Here is an 18,607-nt window from a genome sequence, read left to right on the forward strand (position 1 = left end):
TACCTATGTATTTCATTTTTGGGGTGCTAATGTAAATGGTATTGTGTTTTTAATTTCAAATTCTACTTCATTGCTGGTATATAGGAAGTCAGTTGACTTTTGTATGTTAACCTTGTATCCTGTAACCTTCCTTTAATTGCTTATTAGCTCCAGGAGTTTTTTATAGGTTCCTTCAGATTTTCTACATAGACAACCAAGTTATCTGTGAAAAAAGACCAGCTTTATTTTGTTCTTCCCAATCAATATACCTTTCATTTCCTATTCTTGTTTTATTGTTTCAGCTAGGACTTTCAGTATAATGTGAAAAAGAGTGCTGAGAGGGGGCATCCTTGCCTTGTACCTGATTTTAGTGGGAAAGCTTCTAGTTTTTCGTCATTAAGTATGATGTTAGTTGTAGGTTTTTTGTAGATATTCATTATCAAATTGAGGAATTCCCACCTTTATTCCTGGTTTACTGAGAGGGTTTTTTTTTTATTTTAACATGAGTGGGTGTTGGATTCGGCCAAAACTTTTTTCTGCATTACTTGATATGATCATGTGGTTCTTCTTCTTTAGCCTGTTGATATGATGGATTACATTAATTGATTTTTGCATGGTGAACCAGCCTTGCTACCTAGGATAAACCAATCAGAGAAGAAAATAAATAAATGGAATCCAATTCAGAAAAGGAGAAATAAAGCTGTCACTGTTTGCAGATGACATGATACTATACATAGAGAATCCTAAAGATGCTACCAGAAAACTACTAGAGCTAGTCAATGAATTTGGTAAAGTAGCAGGATACAAAATTAATGCACAGAAATCTCTGGCATTCCTATACTCTAATGATGAAAAATCTGAAAGTGAAATTAAGAAAACACTCCCATTTACCATTGCAACAAAAAGAATAAAATATCTAGGAATAAACCTACCCAAGGAGACAAAAGACCTGTATGCAGAAAATTATAAGACACTGATGAAAGAAATTAAAGATGATACAAATAGATGGAGAGATATACCATGTTCTTGGATTGGAAGAATCAACATGGTGAAAATTACTCTACTATCCAAAGCAATCTACAGATTCAATGCAGTCCCTATCAAACTACCACTGGCATTTTTCACAGAACTAGAACAAAAAATTTCACAATTTGTATGGAAACACAACAGACCCCAAATAGCCAAAGCAATCTTGAGAATGAAACATGGAGCTGGAGGAATCACGCTCCTTGACTTCAGACTACACTACAAAGCTACAGTAATCAAGACAGTATGGTACTGGCGCAAAAACAGAAATATAGATCAATGGAACTGGATAGAAAGCCCAGAGATAAACCCACGCACATATGGACACCTTATCTTTGATAAAGGAGGCAAGAATATAGAGTGGAGAAAAGACAGCCTCTTCAATAAGTGGTGCTGGGAAAACTGGACAGGTAAATGTAAAAGTATGAAATTAGAACAGTCCCTAACACCATACACAAAAATAAGCTCCAAATGGATTAAAGACCTAAATGTAAGGCCAGACACTATCAAACTCTTAGAGGAAAACATAGGCAGAACACTCTGTGACATAAATCACAGCAAGATCCTTTTTGACCCACCTCCTAGAGAAATGGAAATAGAAACAAAAATAAACAAATGGGACCTAATGAAACTTAAAAGCTTTTGCACAGCAAAGGAAACCATAAACAAGACCAAAAGACAACCCTCAGAATGGGAGAAAATATTTGCAAATGAAGCAACTGACAAAGGATTAATCTCCAAAATTTACAAGCAGCTCATTCAGCTTAATAACAAAATAACAAACAACCCAATCCAAAAATGGGCAGAAGACCTAAATAGACATTTCCCCAAAGAAAGAACGCTCAGCATCATTAATCATTAGAGAAATGCAAGTCAAAACCACAATGAGATATCATCTAACACTGGTCAGTATGGCCATTATCAAAAAATCTAGAAACAATAAATGCTGGAGAGGGTGTGGAGAAAAGGGAACACTTTTGCACTGTTTGTGGGAATGTAAATTGATACAGCCACTATGGAGAACAGTATGGAGGTTCCTTAAAAAACTAAAAATAGAATTACCATATGACCCAGCAATCCCACTACTGGGCATATACCCTGAGAAAACCATAATTCAAAAAGAGTCATGTACCAAAATGTTCATTTCAGCTCTGTTTACAATAGCCAGGACATGGAAGCAACCTAAGTTTCCATTAACAGATGAATGGATAAAGAAGATGTGGCACATATATACAATGGAATATTATGCAGCCATAAAAGGAAATGAAATTGAGTTATTTGTTGTGAGGTGGATGGACCTAGAGTCTGTCATACAGAGCGAAGTAAGTCAGAAAGAGAAAAACAAATACCGTTTGCTTACACATATATATGGAATCTAAGAAAGAAAAAAAAAGATCATGAAGAACCTAGGGGTAAGACGGGAAAAAAGACACAGACCTACTAGAGAATGGACTTGAGGATATGGGGAGGGGGAAGGGTAATCTGTGATCAAGTGAGAGAGTGGCATGGACATATATACACTACCAAATGTAAAATAGATAGCTAGTGGGAAGCAGCCACATAGCACAGGGAGATCAGCTCCATGGTTTGTGACCACCTAGAAGGGTGGGATAGGGAGGGTGGGAGGTAGGGAGACACAAGAGGGAAGAGATATGGGAACATATGTCTATGTATAACTGATTCACTTTGTTATAAAGCAGAAACTAACCATTGTAAAGCAATTATACTCCAATAAAGATGTTAAAAAAAAAAGATCAGCTGTTATCCTTATGGGGATTCCCTTGTGTGTTATTTGTTGTTTTTCCCTTGCTGCTTTTGTTTTTCTTTGTATTTAATTTTTGACAGTTTGATTAATGTCTGTCTTGGTGTGTTTCTCCTCAGATTTATTCTTTATGGGACTCTCTTTGCTTCCTGGACTTGATTAACTATTTCCTTTCCCATATTAAGGAAGTTTTCAACTATAATCTCTTCAAATATTCTCTCAGTCCCTTTCTTTTTCTCTTCCTCTTCTGGGACCCCTATAATTTGAATGTTGGTGCATTTAATGTTGTCCCAGAGGTCTCTGAGACTGTCTTCAATTCTTTTCATTCTTTTTTCTTTATTCTGTTCTGCAGTAGTTATTTCCAGTATTTTATCTTCTAGGTCACTTATCCGTTCTTCTGCCTCAGTTATTGTGCTATTGATCCCTTCTAGAGTATTTTTAATTTCATTTATTGTGTTGTTCATCACTGTTTGTTTGCTCTTTAGCTCTTCTAGTTCCTTGTTAAATGTTTCTTGTATTTTCTCAATTCTGTTTCCACGATTTTGGATCATCTTTACTATCATTATTCTGAATTCTTTTTCTGGTAGACTGCCTGTTTCCTCTTCACTTGTTAGGTCTGGTGGTTTTTTTCCTAGCTCCTTCATCTGCTGTGTGTTTCTCTGTCTTCTCATTTTGCTTAACTTACTGTGTTTCAGGACTTGTTTTCGCAGGCTGTAGTTCCCGTTGTTTTTGGTGTCTGTCCGCAGTGGCTAAGGTTGGTTCACTGTGTTCTGTAGGCTTCCTGGTGGAGGGAACTCGTGCCTGTGTTTTGGTGGATGAGGCTGGATCTTGTCTTTCAGGTCCACGTCTGGTGGTGTGTTTTGGGGTGTCTGTGGCCTTATTATGATTTTAGTCAGCTTCTCTGCTAATGGATGGGGTTGTGTTCCTGTCTTGCTAGTTGTTTGGCATAGGGTGTCCAGCACTGTAGCTTGCTGGTTGTTGAGTGGAACTGGGTCTTGGTGTTGAGATGGAGATCTCTGGGAGATTTTCACCATTTGATATTATGTGGAGCTGGGAGGTCTCTTGTGGACCAGTGTCCTGAAGTTGGCCCTCCCACCTCAGAGGCACAGCACTGACTCCTGGCTGCAGCACCAAGAGCCTGTCATCCACACGGCTCAGAATAAAAGGCAGGGGAAAAAAAAAGAATGAAAGAAAGAAGAAAATAAAATACAATAAAGTTATTAAAATAAAAATAATTATATTAAGAAAAAAAATTTTTTAAGTAAAAAAACAGACAGACAGAACCCTAGGACAAATGGTAAAAGCAAAGCTATAGAGACAAAGTCACACACAGAAGCATGCACATGCACACTCACAAAAAGAGAAAAAGGGGAAAAAATATATGTATCGTTGCTCCCAAAGTCCACCTCCTCAATTTGGGATGACTTGTTGTCTCTTCAGGTATTCCACAGATGCAGGGTACATCAAGTTGATTGTGGAGAATTAATCCGCTGCTCCTGAGGCTGCTGGGAGAAATTTCCCTTTCTCTTCTTTTTCCGCACAGCTCCTGGGGTTCAGCTTCGGATTTGGCCCCGCCTCTGCGTGTAGGTCGCCTGAGGGCGTCTGTTCTTCGCTCAGACAGGACGGGGTTAAAGGAGAAACTGCTTCGGGGGCTCTGGCTCACTCAGGCCGGGGAGAGGGAGGGGTACGGAGGTGGGGCAAGCCTGCGGTGGCAGAGGCCAGCGTGACCTTGCACCAGCCTGAGGCGCGCTGTGCGCTCTCCCGGGGAAGTTGTCCCTGGATCACGGGACCCTGGCAGTGAGGGGCTGCACAGGCTCCCGGGAGGGGGTGTGTGGATAGTGACCTGTGCTCGCACACAGGTTTCTTGGTGGCAGCAGCCACAGCCTTAGCATCTCATGCCCGTCTCTGGTGTCTGTGCAGTTAACCGTGGCTCACGCCCGTCTCTGGAGCTCCTTTAAGCAGCTCTCTTAATCCCCTCTCCTCGCACACCAGGAAACAGAGGCAAGAAAAAGTCTCTTGCCTCTTCGGCAGCTCCAGGCTTTTTCCCGGACTCCCTCCCGGCTAGCTGTGGCGCACTAGCCCCCTTCAGGCTGTGTTCACGCCGGCAACCCCAATCCTCTCCCTGGGATCCGACCTCTGAAGCCGGAGCCTCAGCTCCCAGCCCCCGCCCGCCCCGGCGGGTGAGCAGACAAGCCTCTCGGGCTGGTGAGTGCTGGTTGGCACCGGTCCTCTGTGCGGGGATCTCAACGCTTTGCCCTCCACACCCCTGTTGCTGCGCTCTCCTCCATGGCTCTGAAGCTTCCCCCCTTCGCCACGCGCAGTCTTTCCCCGTGAAGGGGCTTCTAGTGTGTGGAAACCTTTCCTCCTTCACAGCTCCCTCCCACTGGTGCAGGTCCCGTCCCTATTCTTTTGTCTCTGTTTATTCTTTTTTCTTTTGCCCTACCCAGGTATGTGGGGAGTTTCTTGCCTTTTGGGAGGTCTGAGGCCCTCTGCCAGCGTTCAGTAGGTGTTCTGTAGGAGTTGTTCCACATGTAGATGTATTTCTGATGTTTTTGTGGGGAGGAAGGTGATCTCCGTGTCTCACTCTTCCGCCATCTTGCAGCTCCTCCATAGATTATTGATTTTAGATCTTTTTCTTTACTTATATTTATGTGTGTGCATATATGTATATACATGTGTGTATATTTATATATATATTCTAGAGGAAGTACATGGCATGCCTTCAGGGACCACAGATAGTAGTCAAAGCAGAGTGCAGACAGAGAGAGGCAGGACCTGAGGCACATGCCTTTGTTAGGATCCATGGGTGGAGTACTTCGTGGTTCCCAGTCTAAGGCTGGATTGGTCAACTCAAAACAAAAGTGTGGGGTTTCAGTAAGCCCCACAGGGGTCTTATCTAAGAGGTATATAAGGGGAAGATGTTGGGAGGTGGGGCACTGTTGATCACAGGGGCTCTTGGGGAAGTCATATTAGGAACTTACATTAGCTTGTGACTCTGTGGACTGCTATCTAGAGCATGCACTTGCATGAGGGCTCGTGTCAATTTGAGATCCCTGCAGGATACTTAGCCAAACAATATGGATTCAGAGGCAGCGATGCAGTAGAGTAGCTTAGCTAAACTCTTTTTTTTTTTTTTTGTGATACGCAGGCCTCTCACTGTTGTGGCCTCTTCTGCTGTGGAGCACAGGCTCTGGATGCACAGGCTCAGCGGCCATGACTCATGGGCCCAGCCGCTCCGCGGCATGTGGGATCTTCCCACACCGGGGCACGAACCCGTGTCCCCTTCATCGGCAGACAGACTCTCAACCACTGTGCCACCAGGGAAGCCCTTAGCTAAACTCTTGACAGTCTATCCTGTGATTCCTTGTCATCAGGAATAACAATCACTTGTGTAGTGGGTAAGTTAAAGGACATAGGTATTGTTTTCTTTCTTTAAAAAAAAATTTTTTTTTTGACCATGCCGCATGGCATGTGGGATCCTAGTTCCCATACCAGGGAGCAAGCCTGCACCCCCTGTATTGGAAGGATGGCATCCCAACAACTGGACCACCAGGGAAGTCCCAGTATTGTTTTCTGAAGCCACCTTAAGGCACATTTAACCAAGGCAATAATGATGAAGCCTATGATAAATAGACTTGCTACTGTTTGGAATCCAGGTCTTAACCATTGCCCTCAGGTGGATGTCGAGAGCCATGAGAACAAATCAGGGACCTCGGAATGTGGGAATTTGTTGAAATACTTTAGTGATATTAAGCATGACCTGTATCTCTTGACATCTGGAGGTTGGCCTGTAACAGTGTTACAATAATAGGGATCATCTCCGTGGATAGCTTGCAGACTGGGCAGAGTCAAGTAGACCTGCTCCAGCCCCTTGAGTCAGATCCACAACAGACTATGAATGAGGTGTTATTCATCATTAAGAGGCGATGAGTATACAGGGTGAGGTCCAGCCTTTGTGTCTGAGTATAGTTGGTAGCCCTCAGAAAGTACTGCAGTTACTGTGATGCCTACCCACAGGGTGCCATGTGTAGGGTCTAGATTAGGGTTTGGTCCAGCCTAAATGAGGCTCGAGGTGTTTTGGAGGGAATTAGTACAAGGGTCTGATAACCAGGAAGAGCTATAGGATACGTAGGGACATGGGGCTGTACATCTCGCCCTGAGTGCTCACAGACCCAACATCTTTTTACTTGCAAGTCCTGAGCTGCCACCTTGCAGGTTTGTATGAATATATTTGTCATGTAGGATCTAGGGTTGTAGTGTGGGGCAGGGTCGTGGCATGCAGCAGGAAGGAGTTGTGGATGAGATGTAGAGAGGTGTGGAGGTAGCTTTTTGGGTATGGAGGATGTGCTGGCAGTGGTGGTGGTGCTGGGAATAATGAGGGGAGTAGGCCTGTTGTGGATACATCAGGTAGAAAGCAAAAGCTGTAATCTAGTACACTGAGCAGGGAACACAGCACAGAGAATTCCCTGACCATGGGGTCTAGGCAGGTCAGTCAGGCTAGAGGTGCCTCATTGTGACTCATATAGTTTAGAATACATTGTTTGGCTTGCCATAAAGGTGAAATGATGTCTAATGCTGCCAGGCAGTCAGCAGGGGACTTACAGATTTTCAAGGGTTTTTATAGAGACAAGGGTCGTGAGGCAAGCAGTTAGCTATTTCAGGAAAGTAGTACTCTGTAGAGTCTTCTGGGTTGATCCACTGGAGGCGTTTTTGCATCTTGGCCTTGAGGTTAACAGTCACTGTCACCGAACTGCACTTAGGTCGGCTCGCCCAACACGTGCAGCAAAGCCAATCTACTGACACGGGATTGTGGTGAAGGAAAGTACAGTGTTTATTTGTAGGGCACCAATCAAGGATAACAGGTGGCTCATGCTCAAAAGACCTAAATTCCCTGATGGCTTTCAAGGATGAGTTTTTAAAGACAAAGTGAGGGAGAGGGTCATGGGTAACATGATCAGCTCGTACACAGTTTTCTGACTGGTGGGTGGTGAGGCAACAGGATAATGTTTCGGGAACCTAAATCATCAGTCTTCTGGCTCCCCACAGTTGGGGGTCTCTCCTATAGTCGGGGTCAGGATCTGGTGGGGTACTAGTGTCTATAAAAACAATTCAAGAGTGTGTATCAGATTGCTATCTGGATCCCTCAGGGAGGAACCACAGTCCTCTGACTCTGTTTTATGGCTGACTTATTGTTTAAGTTACTATTACTTTTCTTGCTTGACTGCTTTTTCTTTGTTTCTGCATTACCCCAATTCTCTAATTATTAACTTATTGAGCCTGGTCTTTAAAACTCAAGAGGACGAGGAAACCAAAGCTTTTCCTACAAAAAAGAAGCAGGGGACACAGAGAGCTCTGTGACCGGGAAGGTCCCATAGGGTCCTGCTTGGTTTCAGCAGCCTTGAGGTTAACAGTCACCACAGTCATCACCCCCTGGTGTGGAGGGGATCTGGGAGACAAAAGTCCCAACGTCCAATGAGGTTGGGGCACGTTGTCTCCCTCTTTGTTCTATTGGGTTGTTGTGTTGTCACCTGAGGTGCAGTTATGTCCAGCAGTGAGCCCTTGGTCTGGGGCTATGTTCTGTGCGGAGCTAGTGTGCTTCGGGGTGGCAGAGGCTAGCTTGCACTAGCCTTACACTAGCCTCTTCCCAGGTGGAGAGTCATGAAGGGTAGGAATGGCTGGTTGGTGTTAAGTTCTGAGTATAAATGCTAGAGGCCTGACTCAGGACGAAACTACAAGTATGCGCTCTACTACTAGTTGAGCAGATTCAGTGAACTCCACGGGGTCATCAGGGGCATACCTTGCAAAGGAACACTTGGTGTCCATGACCAAGCTTTGTGGGGACTCTAACCACAATGTGTATAGATTCTGGGCACAATGATAGGCTACTCCTAGGGACATTTTGTGGATGGCAGCTTTGTAATCCAGAGATCACCCCATTAAAACTATACATTAGAGCATGAACTTGCCAGCCAGAGGAGTCTGATTTGGTTACATTGAGATGGCCATTCTGCCTGGGATATAATTTGAGGCATGGTATAAAAGGGAGTGACTCACTTAAGCATCGCTTCTACTGGCACCATTTAATGTAGAGGGAGGTGAACTCTGGGTCAGAATCCATGCCTGCTGGCAAACTGGCAGAAACTCTTCTAACAGGGCCTGCCAGCACCTGGTGCTCTGCTATCCAGTTGCGCCCCTGGCTGGTTTTGTTCCAGCATATCTCCTGAGACATGGTTAGGCCTGAGGGGTCTACTGGTAATCCTATTATCCATGCTGTACACAGTAAGAGTAATAGGCACATCTAAGATCATTTACATTTGACTGACTTGCAGAGGCCTCCTTTGGGGCCAGCAATCTGGATACTGACCAAAGGTGGGGTATAGTTGCTTTGGAGCATGAACTCATTTACCTCTTCATCTAAGGTTAGGTAGGGACCCAGCCCACATCTGCTGATAGAGGCTGCTAGATCCCAGGATCCTTTTTGGATTTCATTTCCTAATGTGGTTGACAACCACTAGGTTGAGGGCCACTTTTCCTCTCTCCGAGATCCACACAGTTCAGCTAGGGGGTCCTGGAGCTATAATTTCAATCTCCAGCAAAATTTGTGATGAATTTGTTTTAATTAACCAGCCTTTATAACCCAAATAATGAGTCGTAGCTGGTGGCCCTAGATTCGTGACTGATACTGAGTCACCTTCTGGGTCAATAAAATCTGTATAATCATGATTCTAAGGAATTTGGTAGGGATTTGTCCTCTCAGGCTTTCAATTATAAGAGGATCATATTGCACAATCTGCCCTTGACTGGGTTGCCAGCGTGTGGAAGACAGAGAGACAATGGAATAATCAGAATGGTAAGGGGAGTATTCACCTGGTGAGTGGATGTGAGTGGCATCCTCTCTAATGTCAAAGGATTGGAGGTTCCCTTTTAGTACTAACAGGGGAGTCTTTGGAGGAGACTGGTAGTACGTGTGGTGGTGTTTAGAGACATGAAGCTGGGAATTAAGTAGTATTAGAGCCTGGGGCCAAATTTCTGTCCATTTGGGGGACAACACAGTGTATAAGAGCTTGAGGAGTATATCTATGTGTAGGCCATTGTGTCTTTCTGTAAGTCCAGCTGCTTGAGGCTGGTAAGCTAAGTAGAATTCCACAAGATTCCGTATTCTAGAGCCCATGACGGAACAACTTGGGAGGTGAAATGGGTACCTTGATCTGAATCTACTCTTGGTGGGGCAAAGGGGATGAGCACATACTTGATTAAGAAGGAGGTCACATAATGGGAAGCAGCCAGCAGACATCCAGTGAAGGTATGGATGATGGTGTTTGCATACCTATTAGATTTCATGGAGGGCAACAGCAGCCTGATAAACTCCGTATGCCATCTGAAGTAGAGTCTGTCGCTTGGGGCATGTGTCCCCACCAAGCATCTTTCCAGAGTTTTGTTCGGGAGCAAAGGAAGCAATTATCTACCACCACTTTGGCTAGAGCTGGAGTAAAGGGCATACACCTGTATGCCCAATCAGTAAGTGCTGTCACTCCCCTATGGCCTGATATAATATGGGCCCACTCTGCTAGTGGGTATGGCACTGAGGAATAGTTGTGTCCAGGGTCGCTTTTGGTACTCCAGGAGGGGGCTCATACATGTAATTTAGATGAGTCTGTAATGTTACTATATGCTTCTGGTGTTTGCTGTGTGTGTGTGTGTGTGTGTGTGTGTGTGTGTGTGTGTGTGTGCAGAGACGAGTGACCCTAATCGGCATGTGTGAGTTGGCTATTTCTTTCCAAATGGAGGCACCCCAGATGGGCTTTCCCTGAATCATGAAATTATCCTTTTGCCATTGTCCAGACTAGACTGTGAATCCATTGGCTACCTCCCAGGAGTGAGGGAAAAATATGTGCCCTTAGAAATCTCATTTTTATGATCTGTCATAGATCAAGGTACACTGCCTCTAACTCTGCCAGTTGGACCGAGTCAAGAAAGCTGTCCTATACTAGGGATGTGCCATGGCCTATGTGTACAATGGTGGTGCTGCCAATGGTGAAGAATACCAACTCCCTTTCCATGTCAGATTTTGTTTGCAAGGAAGGGCCTCCCCAAACTACTAGATGGGCTGGCATGAGGGTGCCACTAGTTGCACCTCAATGTCAGTGAGCAAGGGGCTGGGCATGGGGAAACCACTTTCCTGTAATTTGGAAAGACCCTTGATATGAGATTTAGCCCTTTTCTGAAGGTGCTATTTCCATTTTAACAGTGAGGCCTCAGTGGCCGTGCCGAGCCTCTGCCAGGTTGAACCCCTCACAAAGTGGAGGAACATGGCCTTGTAATTTGGGGGGGACTCCCTGTAAGAAGAATTATCTGGATTTGGGGCCAATTAGGGCCTCTTCAGGATTGGAGGTGAAATCTAGGTCATCTGGGTTGCTCTGTTCAAAGAAGTGATAGATCCATTGACCCATACCAGTCTTACAGAGAGGGAGTCAGGCCTCATCTAGTGTTTTCCATTGGCTTTGAACCTTTGTGGTAATAACCGCAGTAGAAGGGTGATCTCAGTGCCGAGCGTTAAAAATCCAAGTAAACAGGGGAAGGGATTCTCTTTCTATACCTTTAGGGCTAGTGCCTTTGGGTTTGGACTCTCCCTGGTCATTGGAAGCCTCAATTATGGTGTTTCCCTTTTCCCACACGGAAGGCTAGAGGTTGCCCAGAGTTGAGTATTTCCCTTCCCCCAGGTCAGTGAGGCTCTGATAAAACCCCAGCAGGTTAGGCTCTGGTTAAATACTTTCTCCTGAGGCCAAACCTTATTAAGAAGAATAGAATACTCTGGTGTATTTCAGAATGGTTCATTTTCCCCTCCCCTTGCCATAAGCATGAGGGGATTTTTCTCTGATATTTACTGTAGAACCTGAGGTAAGGTTTTGTGAGTTTACAGGAGGTAAAACTCACAAAAGTGTGGGGTCCCCCTGGATGATTGGGTCCCCTTAGAGTTTTTAACTCAGAGCAGTCCACACTGAGCCTCCAGCCAATCTCATTGTGTTTTCAATTTGCATTTCCATAATAGCTAATGATGTTGACCAACTTTTTTTTTTTTTTTTTTTTTTTTTTGCGGTACGCGGGCCTCTCACTGTTGTGGCCTCTCCCGTTGCAGAGCACAGGCTCCAGACGCGCAGGCTCAGCGGCCATGGCTCACGGGCCCAGCCGCTCCGCGGCATGTGGGATCTTCCCAGACCGGGGCACGAACCCACGTCCCCTGCATCAGCAGGCGGACTCTCAACCACTGCGCCACCAGGGAAGCCCTGACCAACTTTTAATGTGCTTATTTGCCATCTGTATATCCTCTTCAACCAAATGTCTTCTGATATCTTTTGCCCATTTTCTGATTGGATTGCTTATTTGATTTTTCTCTTTCTTTCTTTCTCTTTCTTTCTTTCTTACTATTTTTGCTATTGAGCTTTTTCTTCTCAATTGGATTTTTTTTATTAATTTCTTAACAGCTCCATTAAGGTATCATTCATAAAACATACAATTCACCCATTTAAAGTGTACATTTCAATGGATTTTAGTGCAACCATCACCACAGTTGATTTTAGAACATTTTTATTATCCCACTTTCCCTCTTCCCCTCCCTCCACCCCCAATCCTAAGCAACTACTAATAGTCTGTCTCTATTGATTCCCTATTCTGGACTTTCATATGAATGAAATCATATATTATGGGATCTTCTGACTGGCTTCTTTCACTCAGCATAATGTTTTCAAGGCTTATCCATGTTGTAACCTGTATGAGTAGTTTATGCCTTTATACGGCTGAATAGTATGTCAGTGTATGGATATACCACATTTTGTTCATACATTTGTCAGTTGATGGGCATTTGAGTTGTTTCTACTTTTTTGCTATTATGAATAATGCTAATGTGAACATTCATATGTGAATTTTTGTTTGGACATATATTTTTGTTTCTCTTGGGCATATACCTAGGAGTAGAATTACTGACTCTATGTTTAAGCTTGTGAGTGATCACCAAATTGTTTTTCAAAGTGGCTTCACTGTTCTACATTCTCACATACTTAGGAGGGTTCTGATTTTTCCACATGCTTGTTAACATTTGTTATTGTCTGTCTTTTTTATTTTAACCATCCTAGTTTGTCTAAAGTAGTATGTCACTGTGGTTTTCATTTGCATTTCCCTAATGAGTAATAACGTTGAGCCTCTTTTTCTGTGCATATTGGCCACTTATATATCTTCCTTGGAGTAATCTATCTAAAGGCTACTGAAGTCTTAAGAAGTATATTCAAGTTATTTGCCCAGTTTTTAACTGGCTTGTCTTTTTATTATTGAGTTGTAGGAGCTCTTTTTATGTTCTAGACACAAATCCCTTATCACATAAGTGATCTGTAAATATTTTTCTCATTCTGTGGGTTGCCTTTTCACTCTTGATGGAGTCCCTTGAAGTACAAGAGTTTTAAATTTTGATGAAGTAAAATTTATCTATATTTTCTGTTGTTGCTTGTGCTTTTTGGTGTCATATCTAAAACACTCTTATTACCCCAAGGTCATGAAGATGTCCTGTTTTCTTCTTAAAGTTTTATAGTTTTAGCTCTTACATTTAGGCCTTTGATCCATTTTTTTAAAAGATTTTTTTGATGTGGAGCATTTTTAAAGTCTTTATTGAATTTGTTACAATATTATTTCTGTTTTATGTTTTGGTTTTTTGGCTGCGAGGCATGTGGGATCTTAGCTCCCTGACCAGGGATTGAACCCACACCCCCTGCATGGGAAGGTGAAGTCTTAACCACTGGACTGCCAGAAAAGTACCTGCCTTTGATCCATTTTGAGTTAACTTTTGTATATGGTATGAGGTAGAGGCCTAACTTCATTCTTTTGCATGTGGATATCCAGTTGTCCCAGCACCATTTGTTGAAGAGACTATTTTTCCTCTATTGAATTGTCTTGGCACTATGTCAAAAATCAATTGACAGTAAATGTGAGGGTTTATTTTGGACTCTCGGTTCTATTCCATTAATCTATATATCCATTCCTAGGCCAATATCATGTCTTGATCACTATAGATTTGTAGTAAGTTTGAAATCAGGAAATGTGAATTTTCCAAATTTGTTCTTCATTTTCAAATTGTTTTGGCTATTCCAGCTCCCTTGAATTTCCATTTGAATTTAGGATCAGCTTGTCAATTTCTGCAAAGAAACCAACTGAGATTTTGATAGGGATTATTTTGAATTTATAGACCAATTTGGGGATAATTGCCATTTTAACAATATTGTCTTCTGATCCATGAACATCGGATATCTTTCCATTTATTTAGGTCTTTAATTTTTTTCAGTAATGCTTCTTAGTTTTCAGAGTATAAGGTTTGCACTTCTTTTGTTAAATTATTCCCCAAAGTATGAAACTATGTATACAAGCCATTCTGAGGGTGCAGCTACACCGTCAGATCTTGCTAGTTCTACCTCAAATCTGTGATATTCTCAAAAGAGATCACAGATTGGATCGAACAGCACAAATATAATACCATGAAAGACAGAAGGCAACTGAAATTACCTGTGTTATAAAGCCTAGTTCACAGCCTTAGCTGCACAGTCAAATCACCTGGGGAACTTAAAAGCTATCCATTAGATAGGAATCTCGAGGGGTGAGACTTAGCACTTTTTAAAGCTCCCCAGGTGATTTCAAAGTGTAACTAAGATTGACATTTGCTGTTGTAAATTATCAACTAACTCATCTTCTAGTCAAAGACAGTGCTGTAATAATAGTAGCGACTTATTTTATCAGGTTGATATTTCATCTACCTAAATTAAAATAAAGTTGTATAATTGAAAATTATTTGGGAACTTCTTTGAGAAAGTATTTGAATTACTATTTGAACTGTTCAAAAATGTGTTATAAAACATTTCAAACAGTTGCAAAGAATAGTACAATGAACCCCCATGCATCAATTTCCTAACTTCAACAACCATCAACCAATAGCTATTCTTGTTTCATCTGTCCCTCCCACCCATTTTCCACTGTCACCCGAATTTTTTTTTTAATAAATTTATTTATTTATTTTTGGCTACATTGGGTCTTCGTTGCTGCATGTGGACTTTCTCTAGTTGCAGCAAGCGGGGGCTACTCTTTGTTGTGGCGTGCGAGTTTCTCATTGCAGTGGCTTCTCTTGTTGCGGAGCACAGGCTCGAGGCACGTGGGCTTCAGTAGTTGTGGCATGTGGGCTCAGTAGTTGTGGCTTGCGGGCTCTAGAGCACAGGCTCCATATCTGTGGCGCATGGGCTTAGTTGCTCCGCGGCATATGGGATCTTCCCGGACCAGGGATCGAACCCATGTCCCCTGCATTGGCAGGCAGATTCTTAACCACTGCGCCACCAGGGAAGCCCCACCCCGAACATTTTTAAGTAAACCCTAGAAATAATATTTTACAATATCTGTAAATGTTTCAGTATGTAATTCTGAAATATTGGAATTGTAGCTCTAAAAGATTATTTTAAAACTTATCCTCTATATCATTATTGCACCTAAAAGTTTTAACAACATGAGGTAATTTTTATGTTATGTAGGAAGACATGATAAGAGAACAGAAGATATATCATCAGTACTTGGCACAGCGGCGTGAGGAAGAAAAAGCTCAGGAGAAAGAACTGGACAGAATGTTTGAGAAAGAGAAGGAAAAGAAGATTGCTGAGAAGGACAAGGAGCTGAGACTTAAAAAGGAGGCAAGAAAACAACTTTTGAATGAGGTCATGTGTACAAGAAAACTGCAAGTTCAAGAAAAGTGTAAGGAAATTAATTATAATTATATTATATTTGGGCCTTAATTCAATTTAAGTAGCAACCAAAATATTTATTAAATAAGTATTATGTGTGAAATACTATGAAGAATGTAAAAAGGATTAAGGCAAGATCGCTGCTTTGCAGGGACCTTACCTAATTGAATATTTGAATATCTTTCTGCAGTTGTCTCCATACATCCATACTTGCATGCCTTTGCTTGTGTAGTTTTCTCTCCCTATGATACTTTTGATCTTGAGAAATCCTGGACATCCTTCAAGGCCAGCTCAAATATCTCATTCCTTGAGAGGCCCTCTGTGTTCCTCTATTCATAATAAATCTTCTTTCTGGGATTCTCACCATTGCTTGTTCACATCTCTTAGCATACCACTGAATTCCCTCAGCTTCAGTGCTTGGTCACAGAAGGAAATATTTGTTGAGAGGATTTCTATATCCAGATGTAAACATTTACTAGTAGGGTACTATGGACTTCACACTAGCTGTCTTTGCAAGAGAAAGCTCATCTTGGTTCCACTGGTTAATTCTCCACTCCAGGAATTATAATGGCAGTTGAAAATTGTTAAGCCAGTATTAGATGGAGTTTTAAGAAATGAGAAGAAAGCTTCTATGATAAAATGATTTCTGTATTGTCCCATGATAAATATTTTAGAATATATTGAGAAAACATGGAAAATTTAAGTATTTGGAACCATTTATAAACAAGGAAATAAAATCAACCATAATGCACCACCCAGGAATAGCTACTGTTCACAACTTCCTGTATTTCCTTCGAGTATTTTTTATTATATATGTCATTTCCCCTCACCAATTAGGATCTTGTTGTATATATTTTTTTACAGCCTGCATTTCCCACTTATCATTAACATTTTTCCAGGTTATTTTTCTTCAGTTGTAAGATTTGTAATGCTGCCTAGAAATCCATTATAAAAATGGACCATAATTTATTTTACCTAAACACAGCTAATGGCCCTTCAGCTTGTTTTGAATCTTTTTCCTCCTGTGTTAGCATTGGAGGTTACTGTCTCTGTACATAGGTTTTTTGGCTCATATATGATTAAGATAAATTCCTGTAAATGGATTTGGCACCAAAGATATGTACATTTTAGATGTATATTGCCTGGTTTTATTTATTCTTTTGTGAACTCTGTTCTGTCATTTTTTTACCTACTGGGTTGTTTAAGTTTTCCTTATTTAATTTATAAGAGACTTACATACTGTTTTTCCAATACTTATTTTGTAATAAATAAAGTCCCCTATTAATATAAATGGCAATAGAACTGTTTGTCCTCAAGAAGAGAAAGGTGAGAAGTGTTCAAACAGTGGTAATCTGGTATGAAAAAGGCTGATCATAGATTTCAATGACAAATGATTAAGAGAAAATCTCTGTAGATTGCAGCACTTATGAATCTAAACCCTATTCTTTCCTTAAAGGAGATTACTACTTCTACCTTATTAAGCTAAGATCCAGCCCAGTGATTCTAAGCTCTGCCTTTCTAAAGACAATATGGCATTGATGCCCCGAAAGATGTCAGCAAGTCTTTTCTGAAAAAGTCATTCAGCGGGCTTCCCTGGTGGCGCAGTGGTTGAGAGTCCGCCTGCCAATGCAGGGGAGGGGGGTTCATGCCCCGGTCTGGGAAGATCCCACATGCCGCGGAGTGGCTGGTCCCGTGAGCCGTGGCCCGCTGAGCCTGGGCGTCCGGAGCCTGTGCTCCGCAACGCAAAAGGCCACAGCAGTGAGAGGCCCGCGTACCGCAAAAAAAAAAAAAAGTCATTCAGCAAAAATTACTTTTGTCTTTCTTAGTGCAACGAAAAGCAAAAGAACAGGAAGAACGTGCTATGGAACAGGAATGCATAAATGAAGGTCTTAAAGAGCTTAACCGTGAAGAGAGGGAGGATTTTACAAGGTATGATTTTGTTTTCTTTATTATTACTAACTAACCAAAAATAGGAGATTTTTAGCATAGAAGACAATGTGCCATAATTCATGTATTATTGATGTTATTTTACATCAGTCTTACGTTTGTCCTAAAAGCTCAATTCAGTTTATAAAATTTCATATAAAAATAAGCAACAAGCATTTTGGTAAAATTAAATTCTGTACATTGTGTAATTCTGATTATACACATTAGGTATTAAACTAGATAAACATCTTAAAAAATAAAACAAATTAGAAACATTTTTTATAAAGTAGGCACCAACCCTAAATCATAATGAAATAAGTTTTTTCCCCCATGAAATAAACCCGGAAATACAGCATGACCTAATTAGTTAGATTAACAGAAATGGCTTATGGGGTTATGATTCCATGCAAATGTCCCAGGAAGATTTTTTGTAGCCTCGCTGAGCTGGAAAACTGAAGTGCTCTGGGTGCTTTGAGATGTACCACTTCCCTCCTCGGGCAAGTGTCCCTCTGATCACCATAATCAGGCTCAGGTAGAGAAAATTGGCTGATGCCTCCTTGCAGCCTTTCACAGATCATAGCAGTCCCTTCCCACTGATGACTATGACACCCAATTCAGGTGACCAGTGTGGTGGAGAAAGAGGACCTGGCTCCTCTAATTGCTGGTCACCCTCCCTGTACCTAGGGCCTGTTCCCCGGCTCACCCATATTTGGTGCATAGAAATAAGCTCTCTTCTTTATAGGAAGAGTATGGTTTATATACCTGAGCCTATTGTTACTTGGGGGGCACTACCAACAATATCTGGCCGACCCTACTGACTTCCTCTACTTGTTCTGCTCTGGAGGTCCTTCCTTCTCACTTTTGAAAAGTCTGTTGTTGGAGATGTGAAGGGAATTTAATGAATAACAACTCTCTTCCCTGCCCAACTTTTATTTTTTTCTTATTTTAACATCTTTATTGGAGTATAATTGCTTTCCAATGGTGTGTTACTTTCTGCTATATCATAAAGTGAATCCGCTCTACGTATACATATATCCCCATGTCCCCTCCCTCTTGCGTCTCCCCCCCACCCTCCGTATCCCACCCCTCTAGGTGCTCACAGAGCACCTAGCTGATCTCCCTGTGCTATGCGGCTGCTTCCCACTACCTGTTT

General features: G+C 42.1%; 1 protein-coding gene across 1 annotated transcript in view; it reads left to right on the top strand.

The window, feature by feature from the left end:
* The window catches only part of CFAP53 (cilia and flagella associated protein 53), a 64,899-nt gene that overhangs the window by 37,329 nt on the left and 8,963 nt on the right, over window positions 1–18,607 (top strand). The window contains exons 6-7 of the mRNA XM_079942349.1: window positions 15,322–15,538; window positions 17,355–17,457. Coding sequence (XP_079798475.1) covers window positions 15,322–15,538; window positions 17,355–17,457 — 320 coding nt within the window. The remainder of the gene's footprint in view (window positions 1–15,321; window positions 15,539–17,354; window positions 17,458–18,607) is intronic.

Source organism: Stenella coeruleoalba (genome assembly GCF_951394435.1).
Source record: "Stenella coeruleoalba genome assembly, chromosome: 14".
In the NCBI taxonomy this organism is placed as follows: Eukaryota; Metazoa; Chordata; class Mammalia; order Artiodactyla; family Delphinidae; genus Stenella; species Stenella coeruleoalba.